This window comes from Staurois parvus, unplaced genomic scaffold, assembly GCF_062004578.1.
Source record: "Staurois parvus isolate SC_StPar_1 unplaced genomic scaffold, SC_StPar_1.0 ptg000540l, whole genome shotgun sequence".
Taxonomy (NCBI): domain Eukaryota; kingdom Metazoa; phylum Chordata; class Amphibia; order Anura; family Ranidae; genus Staurois; species Staurois parvus.
This window is the reverse complement of record NW_028318336.1, coordinates 757,554-780,748: the sequence shown is the minus strand read 5'-3', so window position 1 is coordinate 780,748 and position 23,195 is coordinate 757,554. Positions and strand designations below refer to the sequence as shown.

Sequence of the window (23,195 nt, the reverse complement as noted above, 5' to 3'; positions counted from 1 at the left end):
AGTGAGAGGCAGCTGCAGGGGAAAGGAGGGAGAGCTGACAATGGTTGGGTCATGGGAGCCTATGGGTCATGTGATCTCCTGCGTCAGTGGGAGGCAGCTGCAGGGGAAAGGAGGGAGAGCTGACAATGGTTGGGTCATGGGAGCCTATGGGTCATGTGATCTCCTGCGTCAGTGGGAGGCAGCTGCAGGGGAAAGGAGGGAGAGCTGACAATGGTTGGGTCATGGGAGCCTATGGGTCATGTGATCTCCTGCGTCAGTGAGGGGCAGCTGCAGGGGAAAGGAGGGAGAGCTGACAATGGTTGGGCTATGGGAGCCTATGGGTCATGTGATCTCCTGCATCAGAGAGGGGCAGCTGCAGGGGAAAGGAGGGAGAGCTGAGAATGGTTGGGCCAAGGGAGCCTATGGGTCATGTGATCTCCTGCGTCAGTGAGGGGCAGCTGCAGGGGAAAGGAGGGAGAGCTGACAATGGTTGGGCTATGGGAGCCTATGGGTCATGTGATCTCCTGCGTCAGAGAGGGGCAGCTGCAGGGGAAAGGAGGGAGAGCTGACAATGGTTGGGCTATGGCGTCAGTGAGGGGAGGGAGAGCTCAACAAAGGCTGGGCATTCCAGGAGCAGTGACATCACCCATAAGCTCCCATGTCCCCACTGTTGTCAGCGCTCCCTCCTCTTCCCTGCAGTGGCCACTGACTGACACAGGAGAGCTGGAACTGTGGATCACATGACCAGATTGGAGCAGATTAAAAAAAGGTAAGTATACATAGGGAGGCAGAATAGGTACCAGGAGGAAGGAGACATTTTTCAAGCGTTTGGAAAGGCTGAAGGTTTATTACCTGCACACATATATGCATGAAAGTAAAAATACTGTGTGCAGCTCCCTCCCAGCCCCTTCTTATACTTACCTGAGCCCGATTGTGAATCAGTGATGTGCACAAGAGCAGTAGCTCTCTCCCTCCTCATTGGTTTAGAGACAGCAACTGGAGCCATTGGCTCCCGCTGCTGTTAATCACAGCCAGTGAGGAGGGAGCAGGGGGCGGGGCTGAGTCGGCTCTGTGTGTCAATAGATACCCAGAACCGGCTCGGTAGTGAGCCTGCACAAGTGACCCCATAGAAGGCAGTTTGCTATGGGGGCACTAAGGTGGGGGGGAGGAGCCAGGAGCACCAACAGGAGACCCAAGAAGAGGAGGATCTGGGCTTCTCTGTGTAAAACCATTACACAGAGCAGGTAAGTATAGACATGTTTGTTATTTTAAACAAAAATACCTTTAATATTACTTGAAACATAGTTAGTACTAGGCAATAAAATACAATAGAAAGTGGTTGTCCTGCCATTGGCGTAACCAGGGCTGATGCTTCCGCTAGGCAAACTAGGCAGCCGCTTAGGCGCACTGGCACCTAGGAGCGCCTGGGAGCAGCACAGGCCGGCACTCTCTGTGTGGGACGCTGCCATGTCATGAATGATCCTCCAGCTGAGAGGAGGGGTAGCAGAGGGGAGGAAGAAAGGACAGAAGAAGATGCCTGGGGACAGTATAGCAGCTGAGCTGCTGCTCCTTCCAGTATTCCTCTCAGACTCAGTCCCTTACTGCAAGCCGGCTGGCAGCTTCTGAGCACTGTGGAGTTCCAGCCCTTCTCTTCCCAGCAGAGGCAGAGCTGCGCCTGCAGACGAAGGTTTGACGCTAATGTCTCGTATCTGTGTGAATGTCATCCTTCACATGTGCAATGTGTCAGTGAGTGACGACATCATCACAATCCCACAGCCTGCTCTTCTAGTGCCTGCTGATCTGTGTCAGTGTTGGTGGTGGTGTGTTGTGTCGGATCTGTCCATGTGTGGGATCGCTCAGTTCAGCTGCCTGCTGCCACAGCGTTTTATCTCCCCTCATTGCCTGGGGAATCCCAGCCTGGGATCTGTCAGAGTGTGGATCCATCATCCTCCACTCACTGCAACTGTCACCCTGCCACTGCCAGCCACAGATACAGTCTGTCTGTGACACTGATTTTGTCTGTGGTATTGGTGCTGGTGGCATCTTATGGCACTTATTTTTGCAAAATTAAAATAAATTTAGCAGTTTCAGTCTTTTTTGTCTTTAACATTGGTGCTGGTGACATCTTATGGCACTTATTAAAAATTAAAATTAAATTAAAAGAAATGTAGCAGTTTCATGTTTTGTTGATTTAATATTCTCTACTGTTTTTTTTTTACTGTTCATTATTTTTTTTTTGGGGGGGGGGGGTGCAAGTAGCTGGTCTTGCCTAGGGTGCAAAATAGTCCAGCACCGGCCCTGGGTGTAACGTGTAAAGAACATCAGAGTCCTCCCTCAGGGGGAGAGGAACAGAAGTGCTGGACCTGTTGTTGCTCGTATAGTGAACTAGTAGGTTTTGTTGTCTCCAATGTTTGCTCCGCTCACAACATGGCAGCCACCTTGGCGCATGCATGACACAGCCGCTTGAAGTGAGGAAGATTCAGCTCCAACCCAGGACTGCATCCAGTTACAGAAAATAAAAGCCAACCGCTCATAAGCACATTAGCCACGGCTGAAAAGCAAAGCGGGTGAGCAGGTGCGGGATTATTTTTAGCGCATTTGCCAGCGTTGAAAAATGCATTTCAGTTTTCCATCTGCATCACACAATGGTCTCCCGAGGTAACTGGAGCTGCGTGCTTTGCACCTGACGTTGTTGGTCTGTACATCTAATATAAAGCAGTCGGCAGCACGGTGCGCTCGGGTTTCCCTAAAGCAGTGTTTCTCAACTCCAGTCCTCATGGACCCCCAACAGGTCATGTTTTCAGGATTTCCATTATTTTGCACAGGTGATTTGATCAGTTTCACTGCCTTAGTAATTACCACAGCTGTTTCATCTGAGGGAAATCCTGAAAACATGACCTGTTGGGGGTCCATGAGGACTGGAGTTGAGAAACACTGCCATAAAGTGACAGAAATCAGTAGTCGGACTTCACCATGAAGTTTCCCATTAAATAAAGATGAACTCCAGGCAAAAAGCTGAATGTACACATTTAAAATGCATACACGAGGTCTGTTTTACCCGGCAAAGGATTTGTATTTCTGTCCATCCACTACTGAGATTTACACAGCTCTGCCACATAGTACAATCAGCCTGGTGACCTGAGTATTCATCGCTGCAGTTAAGCAACCCAGCTTGATCACCTCCATGTGACCAGACTGATGAGGTCATCCTTCTGCTCTCTCTTTTACCCCCAGTTCACATCTACGGGGCCGCGTTTTCCACGGGCACGGGAGCCCATTCATTTGAATGAACTCCCATGCCTGTGACATGCAGGGAAGAAGTCCCTGCGCTTCTTTGGAAAATGCAGCCCGCACGGGAACCTCAGTTGCCAGTACGGTTGCGTTTTCCAGTGCGGGCGGCGTGCCATTAGAACTAATGGCACCCGCCCGCAAGTCCGCATTTCTCTGTGTGGTGATTTTCGTGCAGATCCGCAGAGGCACCACCCGCACAGATGTGAACCGGGGGTTAGTAAACATGTCTCTTGTAGGCATACGTGAACACAGGACACCTGATTGGCCCCATTACCGTCCCTCCTTCTCCCAGCTGTACGTGGAGTTACAAAAGGCTGGAATTAAGTAAAATTCAGGAATTTATAGCAGTTTAATTCATGATAAATTGTCCTGTTTTAAATGCTGTTTTGTGCATTGACCTACCTCCATAGACCCAGAAGGTTCAGTCTCCATGCACATGGGGCGTTTTGATAACACTGGTAACGTTAGCTGTGTAAAGTCACGTTAAAAATGAGATTTTCAGCTTTTTTTAGCGTTTTTGCATTAGCGTTTAGCAGCATTTGCCATGTTTAGCAGCGTTTTCACACGTTTTTCAGCCTTTTGACAAATAAAATTATCAAAAACACCGGTTTGCGGTGTTTTACAGCGTTAGAGCGTTTTTACAGCTAAAAAAACTCCTCTAGAAACACACTAGTCCTGGGTTTTTTTCCAGCCAAAAAAATGTTGATTCCAGTCTCTGTGTGTATGGACACATAGGAGAACATGCTGGGGGGGTTTACTAGCTGTAGAAAAAAATGGCAAAAACCAAAAACAGCCGCTGTAAAAACGTCCCGTGTGCGTGAAGACTCAGAATGATCACCTGCTGACAGTTTAACTCTTTAATAAGACACAGAAGTTGAGTCCAACATAATTCAATGATGTTTTTCCAGTCTTAAGAAGTGTAAGAAGACAATGGGGTGGATTTACTAAAACTGCAGAGTGCAAAATCAGGTGCTGCTCTGCATAGAAACCAATCAGTTTTCAGGTTTTATTCTCAACACTTCAACCCGGGTTCACACTGATGCGGTGGAGAATTTGCAGCGTTTTCAGTGCGAATTCTGCACCGCATCAGAATCGCACCCCGGTCATGCGAACCCCTGCTGGTGTGTATGTTAAGTTTGCATTATGGGAGACGTCAGCATCCAGGCTTTCCATCCGTTGTCAGTGATCTCTCCTCTCCCCTGAAGCTGGCCGCTGAGAATCAATCATGTGAGCACCTGAGAATAGGTAAGTACTTGCATCTTTCTTCTACAGGGTAGGTAATACAGGGTTAGAAGAGGGCTGGAAGATGTTTACTTAGTTCCAACCTGGAATTCCATTTTAATAACTGCATTCATTAGCATTTTATTTTCAGCCTTGGTTCACACTAGCGTGATTTTCCAGCGACTTGTAACAGGTCAAGTGAAAAGACATAAATAGACGGACGGACGGACGGACGGACGGACAGACAGACAGACAGACAGACGATGATAGATAGATAGATAGATAGATAGATAGATAGATAGATAGATAGATAGATAGATAGATAGATAGATAATAGATAGATAGATAGATAGATAATAAATAGATAGATAGATAGATAGATAGATAGATAGATAGATAGATAATAGATAGATAGATAGATATTAGATAGATAGATAGATAGATGGATAGATAATAGATAGATAGATAGATAGATAGATAGATAGATAGATAATAGATAGATAGATAGATAGATAGATATTAGATAGATAGATAGATGATAGATAGATAGATAGATGATAGATAGATAATAGATAGATAGATAGATAGATAGATAGATAGATAGATAGATAGATAGATATTAGATAGATAGATAGATAGATGATAGATAGATAGATAGATAGATAGATAGATAGATAGATAGATGATAGATAGATAATAGATAGATAGATAGATAGATAGATAGATAGATAGATGATAGATAGATAGATAGATAGATAGATAGATAGATAGATAGATAGATAGATAAATAAATAGATAGATAGATAGATAGATAGATAGATAGATAGATAGATAGATAGATAGATAGATGATAGATAGATAGATGATAGATAGATAGATAGATGATAGATAGATAGAAGGATAGATAGATAGATAGATAGATAGATAGATAGATAGATAGATGATAGATAGATAGATGGATGATAGATAGATAGAAGGATAGATAGATAGATAGATAGATAGATAGATAGATAGATAGATGATAGATAGATAGATAATAGATAGATAAATAGATAGATAGATAATAGATAGATAAATAGATAGATAGATAGATAGATAGATAAATAGATAGATAGATAGATAGATAGATAGATAGATAGATAGATAGATAATAGATAGATAGATAGATAGATAGATAAATAGATAGATAGATAAATAGATAGATAGATAATAGATAGATAGATAGATAGATAATAGATAAATAGATAGATAGATGCAGTATAAATCCTGTATATTATAATAATAATTTCTTACAAATAAACAGAACAGCTGTTCATATATGTTTAAAATTTCAGTTTATATACCAGTATATAAAAAAATATATATTCCAACATTTCCAACACATACAAGCACTGAGATAATTGGAGTCATACATGCAGATTAAATAACAGAATTTCCATACATAGGCCCCTAAAATCAATAATGGAAGATCACTTATACAATGTATTAATATGCAGAGTAGAGAGCAGGAAATCCTGACATCTTGGTGATTAAAATGTTTGCAATGAGAAGAAAAGTGGTTAGATTGAATTAATTCAAGCTTAACCTCTCTGCACATATGGTTCTTTCAAAGGCTCACTAAAATCAAACAATTCGAAGATATAAATGGACTATTCGTTTGTTACCTGGATTCATCTTTTAAAGTGTTACTAAACCCCCAACAGTACAATCAGTCTGTAGATGCAGTAAAGCATGCTTGTTATACTCACTGTGGAACCTAAGGGGTTAATCCTCTGCATTGTGTAAAAAGGATGTTTGATCCTCTCTTCTCTGATCCTCCTATTCTTCTCCTGTCCCTAATCCATCTGCTCAGTTTGGTGTGTATTGTTAGGTTGCTTTTTTTTCTTTGTTAGGGTGCATGTGATCAGCACAGGGCCAATTAGCACTGTCCAGACAGAGGATCAGGCATCAGGGACAGTCATAGGAGAATGAAAACTCCTCCTACAAGATTACCCAGTGCTCAGCTGGACACTGATAGAAGTCACAAGACGGATATATACTGCTGATGAGAAAAGGTATTTAGCAGTTTATATTTACTAAAATAATTAAATTTCCATGTTGTGTGTACTGTGGGAAACCAGATATAGTGAATGCGGGGTCCGGGGAAACCAGATATAGTGAATGCAGGGTCCGGGGAGAGCAGATAGAGTGAATGCAGGGTCCGGGGAGAGCAGATAGAGTGAATGCAGGGTCCGGGGAGAGCGGATATAGTGAATGCAGGGTCCGGGGAGACCAGATATAGTGAATGCAGGGTCCTGGGAGACCAGATTTAGTGAATGTAGGGTCCGGGGAGAGCGGATATAGTGAATGCGGGGTCCGGGGAGACCAAATATAGTGAATGTAGGGTCCGGGGAGAGCGGATATAGTGAATGCAGGGCCCGGGGAGACCAAATATAGTGAATGCAGGGTCCGGGGAGACCAGATATAGTGAATGCAGGGTCCGGGGAGACCAGATATAGTGAATGCAGGGTCCGGGGAGAGCGGATATAGTGAATGCAGGGTCCTGGGAGACCGGATATAGTGAATGCAGGGTCCGGGGAGACCAGATATAGGGAATACAGGGTCCGGGGAGAGCGTATATAGTGAATGCGGGGTCCTGGGAGAGCAGATATAGTGAATGCAGGGTCCAGGGTGAGCGGATATAGTGAATACAGGGTCCGGGGAGAGCGGATATAGTGAATGCGGGGTCCTGGGAGACCAGATATAGTGAATGTAGGGTCCGGGGAAAGCGGATATAGTGAATGCAGGGCCCGGGGAGACCAAATATAGTGAATGCAGGCTCCGGGGAGACCGGATATAGTGAATGCAGGGTCCTGGGAGACCGGATATAGTGAATGCAGGGTCCGGGGAGACCAGATATAGGGAATACAGGGTCCGGGGAGAGCGTATATAGTGAATGCAGGGTCCTGGGAGAGCAGATATAGTGAATGCAGGGTCCAGGGTGAGCGGATATAGTGAATACAGGGTCTGGGGAGAGCAGATATAGTGAATACAGGGTCTGGGGAGAGCAGATATAGTGAATGCAGGGTCTGGGGAGAGCAGATATAGTGAATGCAGGGCCCGGGGAGACCAAATATAGTGAATGCAGGCTCTGGGGAGACTGGATATAGTGAATGCAGGGTCCGGGGAGACCAGATATAGGGAATGCAGGGTCCGGGGTGAGCGGATATAGTGAATACAGGGTCTGGGGAGAGCGGATATAGTGAATGCAGGGTCCGAGGAGACCAGATATAGTGAATGCAGGGTCCTGGGAGACTGGAAATAATGAATGCTGGGTCTGGGGAGACCAGATATAGTGAATGCAGGATCCAGGGAGACCAGATATAGTGAATGCAGGGTCTTGGGAGAGCAGATATAGTGAATGCGGGGTCCTGGGAGAGCAGATACAGTGAATGCGGGGTCCTGGAAGAGCAGATATAGTGAATGCATGGTCATGGGAGAGCAGATATAGTGAATGCAGGGTCTGGGGAGACCGGATATAGTGAATGCAGGGTCCGGGGAGAGTGGATATAGTGAATGCGGGGTCCGGGGAGAGCGGATATAGTGAATGCAGGGTCCGGGGAGAGGGGATATAGTGAATGCGGGGTCCGGGGAGAGCGGATATAGTGAATGCAGGGTCCGGGGAGATCAGATACAGTGAATGCAGGGTCCGGGGAGAGCGGATATAGTGAATGCAGGGTCCTGGGAGACCGGATATAGTGAATGCAGGGTCCGGGGAGAGCGGATATAGTGAATGCAGGGTCCTGGGAGACCGGATATAGTGAATGCAGGGTCCGGGGAGACCGGATATAGTGAATGCAGGGTCCAGGGAGACCGGATATAGTGAATGCAGGGTCCTGGGAGACCGGATATAGTGAATGCAGGGTCCGGGGAGACCGGATATAGTGAATGCAGGGTCCGGGGAGACCGGATATAGTGAATGCAGGGTCCCTGGTTAAGTAACACTTTAAAACACAAATGATCGAACTTTCTGGCTAGTATGTGAGCCTTGCTCTTAAGGCATATCTGCTGTAAGGTATCAAGATCAAGTTTTAAAAAGTTCTCATTTTAGACATTAAAATGTTCTACGCAATACAAATGGACGAGTTTTTGTAGGACTGTGGAAGTGGAATTGCTGGAATGACTATGAATTCATCAGCCGATTTGCTCTTTTGATCCACGTCCCTTCCGGAGATTCCAAACTAGTTAACAGAATCAATCCGTTTGGCACTTATGGACGAGGAAACACTTAATCTTAGCTTTTTGGCACTGAGAGCGGAGCATGGGTTTTATTCAGTGTGGAGGTTTGGGTGCCGATAAAATTGAACTACCGTATGTATTCTGACCCCTAACCATACACCTGACCCTTAAAAAGACGCCCTCACCTGGTCAGTCAGGGCAGAGTGACAGTGTATGGAGGGTAAGCTCCTGTGTCAGAGCTACCCTACCTACAGTGTTCGGATCTGGTAACTGGCCTCTCAGGTCTGAGTACTTAGGGCCGGATCTAGGGGGGTGCTGGGGGTGGGCTGTCCCCCCCCCCAGATTTTAGCTGTGCCCCTCCAGGTCTCAGAGTACATACACTGATCCATGAACCAGTCTGATGCAAACAGTTGATATAAGAAGGCACTCTGATGGGGACAATGCATGTAAGGGGGCAGTCTGATTGGGACACCTGATGTAAGGGGGCAGTCTGATTGGGACACCTGATGTAAGGGGGCAGTCTGATTGGGACACCTGATGTAAGGGGGCACTCTGATTGGGACAACTGATGTAAGGGGGCACTCTGATTGGGACACCTGATGTAAGGGGGCACTCTGATTGGGACAACTGATGTAAGGGGGCACTCTGATTGGGACACCTGATGTAAGGGGGCACTCTGATAGGGACACCAGATGTAAAAGGGCACTCTGGTTGGGATAAATGTTCATGTGTAAGTGGACACTTTGATGGGGACACCTGATATAAGGGGGCACTCTGATGGGGATAACTGATCATATGTAGGGGGGCACTCTGTTGGGGACAGTTGATGTAAGGGGGGGGACTCTGAAGGTGACACCTGATGTAAGGGAATGCTCTGATGGGGATCCTGATGTAAGGGGCACTCTAACGGGAACACCTGATATAAGGGGGCACTCTAATAGGGACCCTGAAGTAATGGGGACTGTGATCGGGACCCCATGTAATAGGGGACTCTGATGAGGACTCCTGATGAAGAAGTACAGGTTCTGTTTAATCATCCCAATCTAATGACCGCATAATACATACTAGTCGCATACACATTGTTGACATTATGCCCCCTTACTTTTTTTCCTGCACCCCCAGATTAGATAGGCTAGATCTGGCCCTGTGAGTACTATAGGGGAGGCCACATGCTCCCCTATACCTGGAAGACCTGCTTCTTTAGAGCAACAAAGTAAGGGCTCCAAAAAGCGGTGAGGCAGCAAGGAAGAAGTGTACCTTGCTGGGATGGTGGGCTATCCAGGGCACACTCTTCCTTAAGCCTAGGTTCATACTAGGAATCAAATGCAAATCGCACCGCATTTCTGTGCAATTCACATGCGATTCTGTGCAGTGCGATTTGAGCCCATTCATTTTGAATGGCTCAAATAATCACCCCACATCTGCACCAAAAAGGTGCTTGCAGCTTTTTTGTAAACGCACTGGAAGCAGATCGCATGGTCGTTTTGTACCATGCGATCCGGTGCAAGCAAATGCGCTGCATCTGTGAGCTGCTTTCAGGGTGTTGTTAGCTGTGAATTGCAACCCAGAGCAGATCACAAAACAGTGCATTGGCAGCGAGGTGCGGGAAACGCACAGGGACCGCAGTGTTTCCCGCACCAGTGTGAACCAGGGCCGAATAGGCAAAGTGACAGTGTCTCCTAAAGCTGACCCTAACACATAACCTCTCTCAACTCAACCCTTAAACTAGACCTGACACTTAAAATTAACCTCAACCCTTACCCCCCAGTCACATCAAACCTGACTTTGAAACCGTGCGACTTACATTGAAGTCCCACGATTTCAAAGTTGGGGGACATGCCGAATTCAGGTGCGATTCGAAAGACATCTGACATCTGACACAGATGTCTATGCAAATCGCACCAGAAGTAGTGCATGTAGTACTTTAGAAATCGGTTCGGCTCCGACCAAGGCGGAACCACCCCGATATGACCGCTGTAATTGCGGACAATAGGGTGTACCTTGGCATGTGAATTGCAAGTCGCATTACATGCAAATCGCATGCCAATTGCATCCAGTGTGACCGAGGACTTATGCAGGCCATAGATGGGCCGTTTATCGGCCGATAAACGAAAAATTGGTCGGCGCCGTTGCCAATGTTGCCACCATTGTCCGCGTAAAACGGCGGGTTTTTTTGTGGACTTTCCAGCATGACCGATAAAAGTAAATGAGATGATACACGAAATACGGCCGACAGGCGGGCACCACTAACAGCGTGAATATCGGACGATTTTTCATGCGGACGAAAAATCGGCCGATAAACGACTCGTCTATGGACTGCATTAGGCTTCATCCACACAGGCATACCATAGCATGCCTCAATATAAAGGTGCAGCGCTAAAAACTAAATATGCAGCATAAATCTCATCATTGTTATAGGGAAATGAGAAGGTAAGCCCTGTACCCTATGACTACGTGCATCGCACGAAACGCGTCAGGGAGGCTACAGCAACTGGACGTCTAGCCACCGCTGGTGGCCATCCTGAATTCCTATTATACGGTCAGTGTTTTTATTTCATTGCACTTTTCATTCAATGGAATAAAGTTCCCTACGGTATCACGCTATGTGGTCTCCTTTATTGGTCCCTATTCATGAGGGACATTCGCAGGGGCCACACTAAGGGTGAGCCCCTATGGTGATACGCATCAAGGACCCCAAAGTACTGCATGCAGATGTGACTGGGAAGTATCCTGACCTGACCTGACCTGATCTGGGAGGCGGATGACCTAAACTATACCTATTGTGATAGGTTATATCTCAAATGCGTGTTTATACGTGCTTCTGGTGAGTGCGCATTTCATTTACATTGAACACCTGCCACTGAGATTAACCCTCCACGCACGCTTATCGGGATCATACAGGATCCTCACGTGGGCAATACATCTGGGACTTTTTTGCACTTTACTCACCTATTGGTGACATCATTTATGCACATTTATTTGTTTATTTTCTTGATTGATCTGGTATTGCTGATTATCTATACCTATATACTGAGTATATGCTATCGATTTTCTCATGCTGCACATTTTTTAAAAAACTGCATCTTCTCATTTCCTTATAATAATGATGAGATTGATGCTGCATATTTAGTTTTTAGCACTGCACCTTTATATTGAGATTTGCATTGGAAGGTTCTGTTTGGTTGCCTTTTTAGGTGTTTCAGCGCCTATTTTTCTTTTGGATAGCGCTCGTACATCTACTTTTTACATACTATAGCATTCGCCCATGTAAGGGCCATGTTTGTCCTATGAGAATGCACGGGCAGTCCCATTCATGTCTAATGGGACACAGTCGCTGCTCCGATAGTGACAGCCATGCGGGTGCACCGAACACATATAGTGTGCATTTGGGGACATGCACCCGCACTTCCACTGCTGCCAAATTGAGAGCAGCAGATGTGTCCGTTCAACTGCTGCGTCCCAGTTGACATGAATAGGACTGCCTGCAAACACGGCCTTTGCATGGGCACATTGCATACTGTTACCCTGTGAGGGACCCAGAAAAAGCATGCGGCAAATGAGTCTGAGAAAAATCTGAATTCCTTCTTTCTATACTTGTTCTAGGTCAGTATCGCAGGAAGATTTGAACCCATAAAACACACTAGAAAAATCTCTGTCCTGTGCTCATTTATGTCTTCACACAAGGGCGTTTTGAATCGCAGGCAGAATCGCTGGAATTCTGCTCGAGATTCTCGCACACACGTCTTTTGGGCAATGCGCGTCGTGCAATCGTGGCAGAACTGCACCACATTTTCAAGTGCCATTGAAATGAATGCCACCTTAACATGCAGGTCCGCGATTTCTCATTTTAGCAGATTGTTTTGATATCGTGGGCAGAATCAAATTGCAGGCGATTCTGCCCACGATTCTAAACAACCTGGTGTGAATGGGGCCTTAAACTGTCCCTGTCAGTTGGTGTTTTGGTAAACTGACGGCAGGAGGCACCACAATGCCCTAGAAAGGCAGGAGGCAAGCTCAAAATTAGTGGAAATTATTAAAGCAACTGTATAAAAAAAAGACCAGAAAGTGTTTTACTTATTATATGCCTTTGGTGTGATCGCCAAGTAAAGGGACTTGACTTAGACCACAAGCTTCTAAACCCAAAAAGAAAACCTTTATATACTGAATCTAACCAGTCCTCAGATGTGGTGACTGCATTAGTTTGCATTTTCAGGCTTTTTTCACTTTATGTACTTGTGAATAACACACTGTCTGCCTCTGTGTAGCTTCTCCATTGCTGTACCCATTAAAAACTCAGATTGGACTTCAAACATGGCTGCCTTTTTTCATCTCCATTCTATGGGGAATGGGTGGATTAGCATTTTACAGAATTTGGAGAACATCGTTTTATGCTTCCAGTTCAACTCACGGGTAAGTTACAAGGACACTGCATTTCTGGATGGATTAACACATGTTTTCTGTACTTGCTAAAAGTGCTCTGAGCCTGAAGCCCCTTTTACACTGAGGTTCCGATCGGGTCCGCCTGGTCTGATTGGACCATTCATAGCTTTCTATGGAGCGGTGGGTGTCAGCAGACACCCTAACCGATCCTGTACGCTAAAAGTAGATGGATAGGGATCCGTTCCCCATCCGTCTGGCGGTTCATATTGGATGATAGTCGGGTGGAAACGGACAGGCGGTCCGTTTCCATCCGACCGCCCATATAAAACAGCGGGCTGTGACTGTGTCCGCTCTGCAGGACCGGAGCAGACACAGCGGTGTCATCCAATTGCTCAGCAGGAATCAGCGGAGAGATCCCCTGCTAAGCAAGCGGATCCGCTACTGGGGCCTGAAACATGAAAATCAATGTAGCCGCTGCATCTAACAACTGTCAGGTTGCAATATATATTACATTTTGTTCTTGGGTTTAAATATCCCTTATGTTGTCTCAATGTTTTGCACGTTTTCTTGTTTTACCGTTTCTGGAACACGCCAAACAAGACAGTCAGAAACAGTGAGGCGGTTGTAAGGTGCAGACTTAGCTCTTCTCAATGAGATCCCCTCCGTTCCTGTGCTGGTGTTGTTCGATATCTGTGAGTGCTCAGGGGTTTTCAGATTAACATGGCTTCTCATCATGTCCCTATAAGTCGTTACTGCAGAATATGAAGCTGATGTTGCCCGATTCAACCGGGGAACCAGAAGCTGAGGTGCATTCCCCGGATCATCGTCCAGTCTCCAGAAGTCTGTCCGGTAAGTGCTGATAAGAGGCCTCTGTCTCTTTAATTCCTCCTCCATTGGCTTCCAATATATAAAGTTGTAGGACTCCCTATGCTGTAGAAGCTTTTTCTTGCCCAAGCCCTTAGAGAAGAAAAAATAAGCCAGTTTGTTAAAGAGAACCATCTGTGTAAGAAATGTAAAGGTATTGGTGATTGGGTCAAGAGAAACCAAAAAAGTCCTCCACACTGCAGTACTCTAATATAACCCAATAGGGGTACTACATTCCAGTGCAGGGGTCTCCAAACTTTCTAAACAAAGGGCCAGTATACTGTCCTTCAGACTTTGGGGGCCAAACTGAGGCCAATGGGGGTAGAAAAGGTCCTGCTGTCAGTGGAAGTAAATAATGCCCCACCAGTGGTGTTAGTGGCAGGAATTGGTGTCATTAGGAGGAATTGTGCCGCTTCATTGGTGTCAGTGGGAGAACATATGTCCAATTGTTGGTGTCAGTGGGAGGAATAGTGCCCTATCATTAGTGAGGAAGAGTTGTGCCCCATGGTTGGTATCAATAGGAGGAATTGTGCAACTTCATTGGTGACATTGGGAGAACATACTATATGTCCAATTGTTGGTGTCAGTGGGAGAAATAGTGCCCCATCATTAATGAGGAAGAGTTGTGCCCCATGGCTGGTATCAATAGGAGGAATTGTGCCCCTTCATTGGTGACATTGGGAGAACATACTGTATGTTCAATTGTTGGTGTCAGTGTCAGTGGGAGAAATAGTGCCCCGTCACTAATGAGGAAGAGTTGTGCCCCATGGTTGGTATCAATAGGAGGAAAAGCACCCCTTCATTGGTGTCATTTGGAGGACATATGCCCAATTGTTTGTGTCGGTGGATGGAATAGTGCCCCAAGGGACAGATAAAAGTAAGCAAAGGGCCGCAGTTTGAAGAACACTGGTCTAGTGCAGCACTTCTTAAATCAGATGGTACAGTATTTAAATATCTTTCATTTAAAGACTTGGTAGTTGTAAGCTTATGTAATCATTTAAAGAATTTCTTCACTTAAATTACAACTCCTGGATTTTTTACACTTAATACAATGATAAAATATAACAAATTCATATGCACTGCCCTGTGACCCATTGCCGATCTTGTTCCAATTTGGATGAGATCCTACATCATTCAACCCACTTCCTGTGAGCCCAGACCATCATGGACACAACCAGGTGAGTACATGAGCAGTATTCTCTGAATGGACTATCAAAGAAATCCCAACCATGGCACCACCTGCCTGGAGTTTGCATGTTCTCCCTGTGCCTGCGTGGGTTTCCTCCGGGTACTCCGGTTTCCTCCCACACTACAAAGACATGCTGGTAGGTGAATTGGCTCCTGTCTAAAGTGACCCTAGTATGTGTATGTATGAATGTGAGTTAGGGACCTTAGATTATATGCCCCTTGAGGGTTAGGGACCTTAGATTGTACACCCCTTGAGGGTTAGGGACCTTAGATTATATGCCCCTTGAGGGTTAGGGACCTTAGATTGTACGCCCCTTGAGGGTTAGGGACTGATGTGAATGTACAATATATATGTAAAGCGCTGCGTAAATTGGCGGCGCTATATAAGTACCTGAAATAAATAAAGATAGACTAGAACAAGAGGAAGAAGAGGGCCTTGCTCGGCTAGCCAACAGACAGCTTAGGCATGTACACTGTTTATTTTTTAATGTAGGGCCAGGAAGGGGTGTTTTGAGTAAAACGAGAACTATGGGTTTCCTAGAAAAAAACTATACTCACCTAGATGGATGCAGCATGCTGCATCTGTCCCCCCGCTGCCGCTACACTGAGAACTGAGTGATCAAACACTGCTGATCGTTCATTTACCCCCTCTGCTCTGAGCACAGAGCTGTGACTGTCTATCACCGGCTCTCTGATCTGCCCTGCCGGAACTTCAGTACGGCCGAGTGACGTCAGCCAACAGCGGACTTTAGCCCGCTGTCGGCTGAAAATGGGTCACAGGAGTGCAGAACAAACTTCACTTTTGAGATCCATAGAAGTAGGGCCAAAAAAAGCTTCTCCTTTAAGACAATCTTTTTCTGCTATAGTAAAGCCCAGTGACAGATTTTGAGGGCCCAACCCTACTCCACCTAAAGCTTCTTCTGAGTTCTCCCCTACAGAGTTACCCACCACCTCAATTACATAGAAGGCTCTTCCCTTTTCTGCTCTTCCACATTTCTGAAGGCCATTCTGGAATGGTACCATGGCAGTCATATGTTCACAGAGGTAACCCCTGTTGACCTTCAACATGAACAAGTAATGTTTGCAATTGGTGGCTCCAACTAGCAACCTTTTTTTGGGCAAGCTTGGGTCCCAATAAGAGACAATACTATCTTCCAAACAGGGTGAATGGTGACTGTGGACATGCGTACATTTACTCTATAAGTGAGATCTCTATATGAGCAACATTCAGAATGCATTCGGGTGAAACATTTAGACTTTAGAACCACATTGGTAGTAAACTATGTTTATTTTTACCTACAGGTAAGCTGATAATGAAGCTTACCTGTAGGTAAAATGAATATCTCCTAAACATACGAGATATTCCAGAGAGCACCAGCCGGTGAAGTCACCTGAACTCTGAAGGAAGAGCATACCTGTGCTGTTCCTTCAGAGTTTTGTGCCATGCCCAGGGCTCCTGTGTGCATGCTTGGGAGTGCCGTCATCGAGGCTTGACCAGTCAGATGGCCGGAGCCCATGAACCCGGAAGGAAGACAAAGTAAAGATGGAAGCCCTGGCAGTGGTGACAGCGTGCCATTGGTGGGCTTCATTTTATGGTAAGTCTTCCATAATGTGCTGGTATGCAATGCATACTACCACATTATGCCTCTTTTTTTTAGAAGCTTCACTACCGAGTCTGCCAACGTCACTGTACCCATAGACAAACCGAACCAGAGCTTTACCTGTGTTTTCTGTTATCCTGTTACTGCTCTGTATCCAGCATCTTCTTTCTTGAACTTCTTAAAGCTGAAGTCCAGGCTAATACTAACTAAGCTTGAACCTACTCCCACCTCCATTCTAAGCCCTATACTAACTTCCCTGTAAAGATGACTTACCTAATCTAAAGGCGCTCCAGTCAGGTCACGTGATCTCCACAGCAGCCGGCTTTAAGGGAGAGGAGAGAGAAGATCAACGGCTGCAATTCCTGGGTAGTGACGTCACCCATAGTCTTATGCAGGCCAGACATGGGTCGAATTCCAAACTAATTTTCTTTAGAAAATCGGAAATTTTGTGCGTTTTGTAATTTGATGGTGCCACCATTGATTTAGAAATTCGCCCAACCGAGCCTTCAGTTTCACCTCCTGTTGCTGCATAAAATAATTTTTGTGGCCAAGAATTTTCTTTTCTTTCCAGGTCACAACTCATGTTCGTTTCTTTTTTGATTACATTTCTTGCACGATTCTCCTGTCATTAATTAGAAATTCGTTTGTCTTTCAAAAAAATTTCCAACATGCCGCATCACTCAAATTTGATGGTCACACGAAAATCGTCCGTTTCTGTAACCCACTAATGGTGCGAAATTTGAACGAAAATTCTTAGAAAAGATTTTCGAAAGAAAATTATTTTGTTATTCGACCCACGTATGGCCGGCTTTTACAATGAGACATCTGTTTTCCACTGTCCGTCCTTTCCCCTGAAACTGGCACTGGGAGTTGATCATGTGATTGGACTGGAGAGCCTTTTTGATTAGGTAAATATATACAGCTCGCCTTTACAGGATCATTAGTGTAGGGCTTAGAATGGGGGTGGGAGCAGGTTTAAGCTTCGATAGTATTAGCCCGGTCTTCTACTATAATTTAAATTTCCTTTCTTTTCTTCTTACCTCTACATTGTGTACTCGTGAAAACCTTTTTTGGTCAAGGTTATGATGACATTATATTGTTGTCTGTTTTCTGAGAGCGCCAAAGCTTAGAGTTACTGAGAATATTTGGAACGGCTACTATACTCTAGCTCAGTGTTTCTCAACCTTTGTTCAGTCAAGGCACCCTTTAAAATTTTGGACAGTCCCCAGGCACCCTTTAAAATTATGGACAGTCTTCAGGCACCCCATTCGAAAATGAGGTGCCTCAAGACTGTTCATAATTTTAAAAGGGCACTCCATTCTAAAATGTAAAAAACTATTCTAACAGCAACATCCACACATATAGGACACCCAACATTAGAGGTGATTTATTCTTCTAAAGCAAACACACTTTTGCACACTGGTACTGACTAGTATTCCAATGTTTCTCTTTTCCCTCGGTTTTCCTCCATCACTGAGCTACTGTGACCCCAGCACTGATGGAGAGGGGCGGGGGAGGGTCAAACTAGGATGTTGCGCAGGCAGCTGACATCCTCCTTATCAACTGATGATGTCATTGTGTAGTGGATTGTGATAGACAGTCCACGTTTTATTAGATGATCAGTAAAATGACAATTTTATAGTCTTGCTACTGTTTGTTTCTTGCTCTTTAAATTCCTTACTCTCTTAAGTAAACAATCAGATATAGGTTGACAGAACAATGATGATAATTAAGATGGCGCCTTCATCCGGAGTCTCACCCTTGGTGACTCATTAGGAGAAAAGTATCTTTTAATGTAAATAACCCCCATAAAAGGGAATGAGTCTCTTTGGGGACAATGATTGGAAGATATCAACACGGATGGAAGAACACGCAGAAACCCAGTGGACTTTTCACCCAATCAATGTATATGCTTTGCCTGCATCATATGCCCTATAAATGATACTGTTAGTTCCTCAATAAAACAGAATTTTAGGAAGTTGGCAAACTGCGAAGTGTCAGTGTCTTACTTCCACGTGCACGTATTCTCATATTAATTTGGCTCACTGGTAGATCACGGTAAATGGTCTGTAAGTGACCTAGTCCAAGACAATTGGTTGTCAGGATGCCGGTGGCTAGAAGGTCATAATGGTGGACAATGAAGGCCTGTGGCTTTATGTAACTAAAAGGCAGGCTTGTTCCACCCGCTGGCTTGTATACAAGTTTTGGGCAATTTTTAGACATTTTGCCAAGGCACACCTAAAGAAACCTCAAGGCACCCCAGGGTGCCTGGGCACCCAGATTGAGAAAGACTGCTCTAGCTTATCACACCTGTGATAGGGTTGCACCGATATCGAGTACTTGCAGGAGTACCCATACTCCTACAAATGCTCACGATACCCGAAACCAATACCTTTGCGGAGATGTAGGAAGTTCCAGGACCCCTGTAAACCAGCTTTGAGTGCACACATGGGTATAGGAAGTGATGCCAGCTTAGGGAAGGACAACCTATACATCTCCTCCAGCCTTGTGACCACAAGCGACTGTGGTTTTGGATTTGAGAGATATGTACTTTTAACATGTGTGTTGTTATAACATTTTGTAATAAACTGTTTGGCCATTGCTGCATTAATAAATGGCGCTTCCCTGTCTTTCAATACTGGGTTCACACAGGAGCGGCGAGGGAAAACGTATGCGATATGAACAGAAATCCTACCACATCCCTGTTCATATCGCATGTGATTCTTTGCAGTGTGATTTGAGCCCATTCATTTTGTCTGGCCTCAAATTTCACCACAAAGGTATCAATACTCATACTCGCCAGTAAAAAACCAGCATCGGCAGCTACTTTTACAGGCTCCTATTCCATTTCAGCCCATCCATTTTTTGCTGGGCCTACCTATACCAAGCCTCTCCAAATTTGCCAGGAAACTTTCCTCCCATGTTTTAACAGCGGCCAGAAGAACCATTCCCATGCATTGGCTTTCTACTAAACCTCCTACATGTTCGGAATTGGTGAAGGTTATAGTAGAGATCAAAAGAATGGAGTACCTCACTGCCTTACATGCTAACTCCACCATCTTTGAAGCAGTTTGGGAACCGTGGGATCTTTCCGTTTCTGACTTGTCTACTGAATTATCTGAAAATGATGGCTAATTCACTGCTATGCACTAACATTGTATGTACCTATATGCATCTCATCGATGAGCCTGTTTCTTTGTACTTTCATTGCCTTACGATTGTTCTTTTACAATTCTATGAAATTCTGTTTTTTGTACACTCTTTAAAACTTAATAAAAAGGAAATTATAAAAAAAAAAAAAAAAAAAAACCCAGCATCGGCGCAACCCTAACTTGTGATTTTTACATAAAAGAAATATTGACAAGACAAATATACAGCTACCAATAGCACAACGAGGACCCCTGGTACAGATGGAGGTGGATGACCATGTTTCAGGTCCTGAACACCTTTCTCAAGGTTCAAGTGAAACTAGCATTGAGAAATGGGTTCATGCTCTGAAACATGACACACCAATCCATCTGTTACGGGTGACCTCCTTGACCTAATGGTATCTGTGGGGGAGATTTACTACAACTGGTGCTCTGAGAATCTGGTGCAGCTGTGCATGGTAGCCAATCAGCTTCTAACTTCAGCTTGTTTTATTAAATTAGGCCCCTTTTTACGGATGAAAAACGGCCACCCATGTATTTCTATGGACTAGCGGATGTAAACCGATGATCATCTGTTTTCATCCGTTAATTTCCGTATCCGTTAACATCCGTTTTTTTTTAATGGAAGAAAACCCTATTTTTCTTCCGTTAAAAAAATGGAACGGATGAAAAACAGATGTAAAAGGACAAAAACGGATGTAAACGGATGAAAAACGGATGTAAACTAATGAAAAACTGATGCGAACTGATCTGTTTTTTTCATGGAAAAAACATGATTAAGCTGATGAAAAAAACGGAACACCGGTGTGAAAGGGGCCTTAAAGCGGAGTTCCACCTGAAAAAAAAAAATAAAAGTCAGCAGCTACAAAAACTGGCTGCTGACTTTTAAAATACAGACACTTACCTGTCCCTCGGTCCTGCGGTGTCCTCACCACCACTGGTTTCACCGGCCGTCTTCTCTCCCCGGCGCCGGCATCTTCAGTGTGAGCACCCAGCTGTGACAGCTTGTGGCTTCACAGTCGGGTGCCCACTGCGCATGCGCGAGACACGCTACGCTTTGTGAATGGCCTTGTAGTCTTCTGGGACCTGTCACGTGTCCTAGAAGACTACGAAAAGGGAGGGGGGGAGGCCTAGGCGATCGCAGCGGAAGTGGGAAGCGGGTACCTGTCAAATTTGGGTACCCGCTCCCCAAAGGTGCCAATCCTTAATGGGGAGCGGGGGACAAAGGCTTAAAGCAGAACTTCCCCTTTTGGGTGGAGCTTTGGAAAAAAAAAAAACGGAAGCTGATTGGTTTCTATGCAGAAGTGCACCAGATTTTGAACTCTCCAGCTTCGATATATATAACCATTGTATGTTTTGATGTGGATTATAGCAGGCCTTGAAATTTCCACTCGCCTGCTCGCCAGTGGAAATTATCTTGGGGGCGAGTGTGTTCCCCAGGGCCATCTTGCTGAGCAGGCTCAGAGCTCAGGCCGGAACTGTCATTGGCACTGGGAGCTGTCAGACTGCTCAATAGCTGACCGCAGTGAAAGCAAAGGAAGGAGTGTGTGTAGTGCAGTACCTGGCTCTGTGAGTGAACAACGAAGTACTGCAACTCTTTTTATGGGGGGGGGGGGTGCGCGTGTGTGTACATGTGTGTGTGTTTGTGTGTGTCTGTGTATGCATGTACATGTGTCTGTGTGCCTGTGCATTTGTGTATCTGTACATGTGTCTGCGTGTATGTACATGTACAGTCATGGCCGAAATTGTTGGCACCCTTGATATTTCTCCAGGAAATCATGTATTTCTCACGAAACGTATTGCATTAACACATGTTTTGCTATACACATGTTTATTCCCTTTGTGTGTATTGGGACAAAACAAAAAAAGGGAGGAAAGAAAGCAAATTCGACATAATGTCACACAAACCTCCAAAAATGGGCTGGACAAAAGTATTGGCACCCTTTCACAACTGCGGATAAATAAGAATGTTACAAGCATGTGATGCTCCTGTAAACTCACCTGGGGCAAGTAACAGGTGTGGGCAATATAGAAATCACACCTGAAAGCAGATAAAAAGGAGAGACGTTCACTTAACCTTTGCATTGTGTGTCTGTCTGTGCCACACTAAGCATGGACAACAGAAAGAGGAGACGAGAACTGTCTGAGGACCTGAGAACCAAAATTGTGGCAAAATATCAACAATCTCAAGGTTACAAGTCCATCTCCAGAGAACTAGATTTGCCTTTGTCCACAGTGCGCAACATTATCAAGAAGTTTGCAACCCATGGCACTGTAGCTAATCTCCCTGGTCGTGGACGGATGAGGAAAATTGATGAAAGATTGCAACGCAGAATAGTCCGGATGGTGGATAAGCAGCCCCAAACATGTTCCAAAGACATTCAAGCTGTCCTGCAGGCTCAGGGAGCATCAGTGTCAGCGCGAACTATCCGTCGACATTTAAATGAAATGAAACGCTATGGCAGGAGACCCAGGAGGACCCCACTGCTGACACAGAGACATAAAAAAGCAAGACTACAGTTTGCCAAAATGTACTTGAGTAAGCCAAAAGCCTTCTGGGAAAACGTCTTGTGGACAGATGAGACCAAGATAGAGCTTTTCGGTAAAGCACATCATTCTACTGTTTACCGAAAACGGAATGAGGCCTACAAAGAACAAAACACAGTACCTACGGTAAAATATGGTGGAGGTTCAATGATGTTTTGGGGTTGTTTTGCTGCCTCTGGCACTGGGTGCCTTGACTGTGTGCAAGGCATCATGAAATCTGAGGATTACCAAAGGATTTTGGGTCGCACTGTAGGGCCCAGTGTCAGAAAGCTGGGTTTGCGTCCAAGATCCTGGGTCTTCCAGCAGGACAATGACCCCAAACATACGTCAAAAAGCACTCAGAAATGGATGGCAAAGAAGCGCTGGAGAGTTCTGAAGTGGCCAGCAATGAGCCCAGATCTAAATCCCATTGAACACCTGTGGAGAGATCTTAAAATTGCTGTTGGGAAAAGGTGTCCTTCCAATAAGAGAGACCTGGAGCTGTTTGCAAAGGAAGAGTGGTCCAAAATTCCGGGTGAGAGGTGTCAGAAGCTTATTGATGGTTATAGGAAGCGACTGATTTCAGTTATGTTTTCCAAAGGGTGTGCAACCAAATATTAAGTTAAGGGTGCCAATACTTTTGTCCAGCCCATTTTTGGGGTTTTGTGTGACATTATGTCATATTTGCTTTTCTGCCTCTGTTTTATATTTGTTCCAATACATACAAAGGGAATAAACATGTGTATAGCAAAACATGTGTTAATGCAATACCTTTTTT

At 45.1% G+C, this 23,195-nt stretch overlaps 2 protein-coding genes across 3 annotated transcripts in view; one reads left to right on the top strand and one right to left on the bottom strand.

The window, feature by feature from the left end:
• Positions 1 to 23,195, top strand: part of LOC149451417 (uncharacterized) — a 502,187-nt gene that overhangs the window by 296,217 nt on the left and 182,775 nt on the right. The window lies entirely within an intron of this gene.
• CIMIP7 (ciliary microtubule inner protein 7) overlaps positions 5,809 to 23,195 on the bottom strand; it is a 64,282-nt gene continuing 46,895 nt past the window's right edge. Inside the window, exon 4 of the mRNA XM_089690707.1 lies at positions 5,809 to 14,046. Within this exon, the coding sequence (XP_089546833.1) occupies positions 13,627 to 14,046 (420 nt within the window). The 3' untranslated portion in view covers positions 5,809 to 13,626. The remainder of the gene's footprint in view (positions 14,047 to 23,195) is intronic.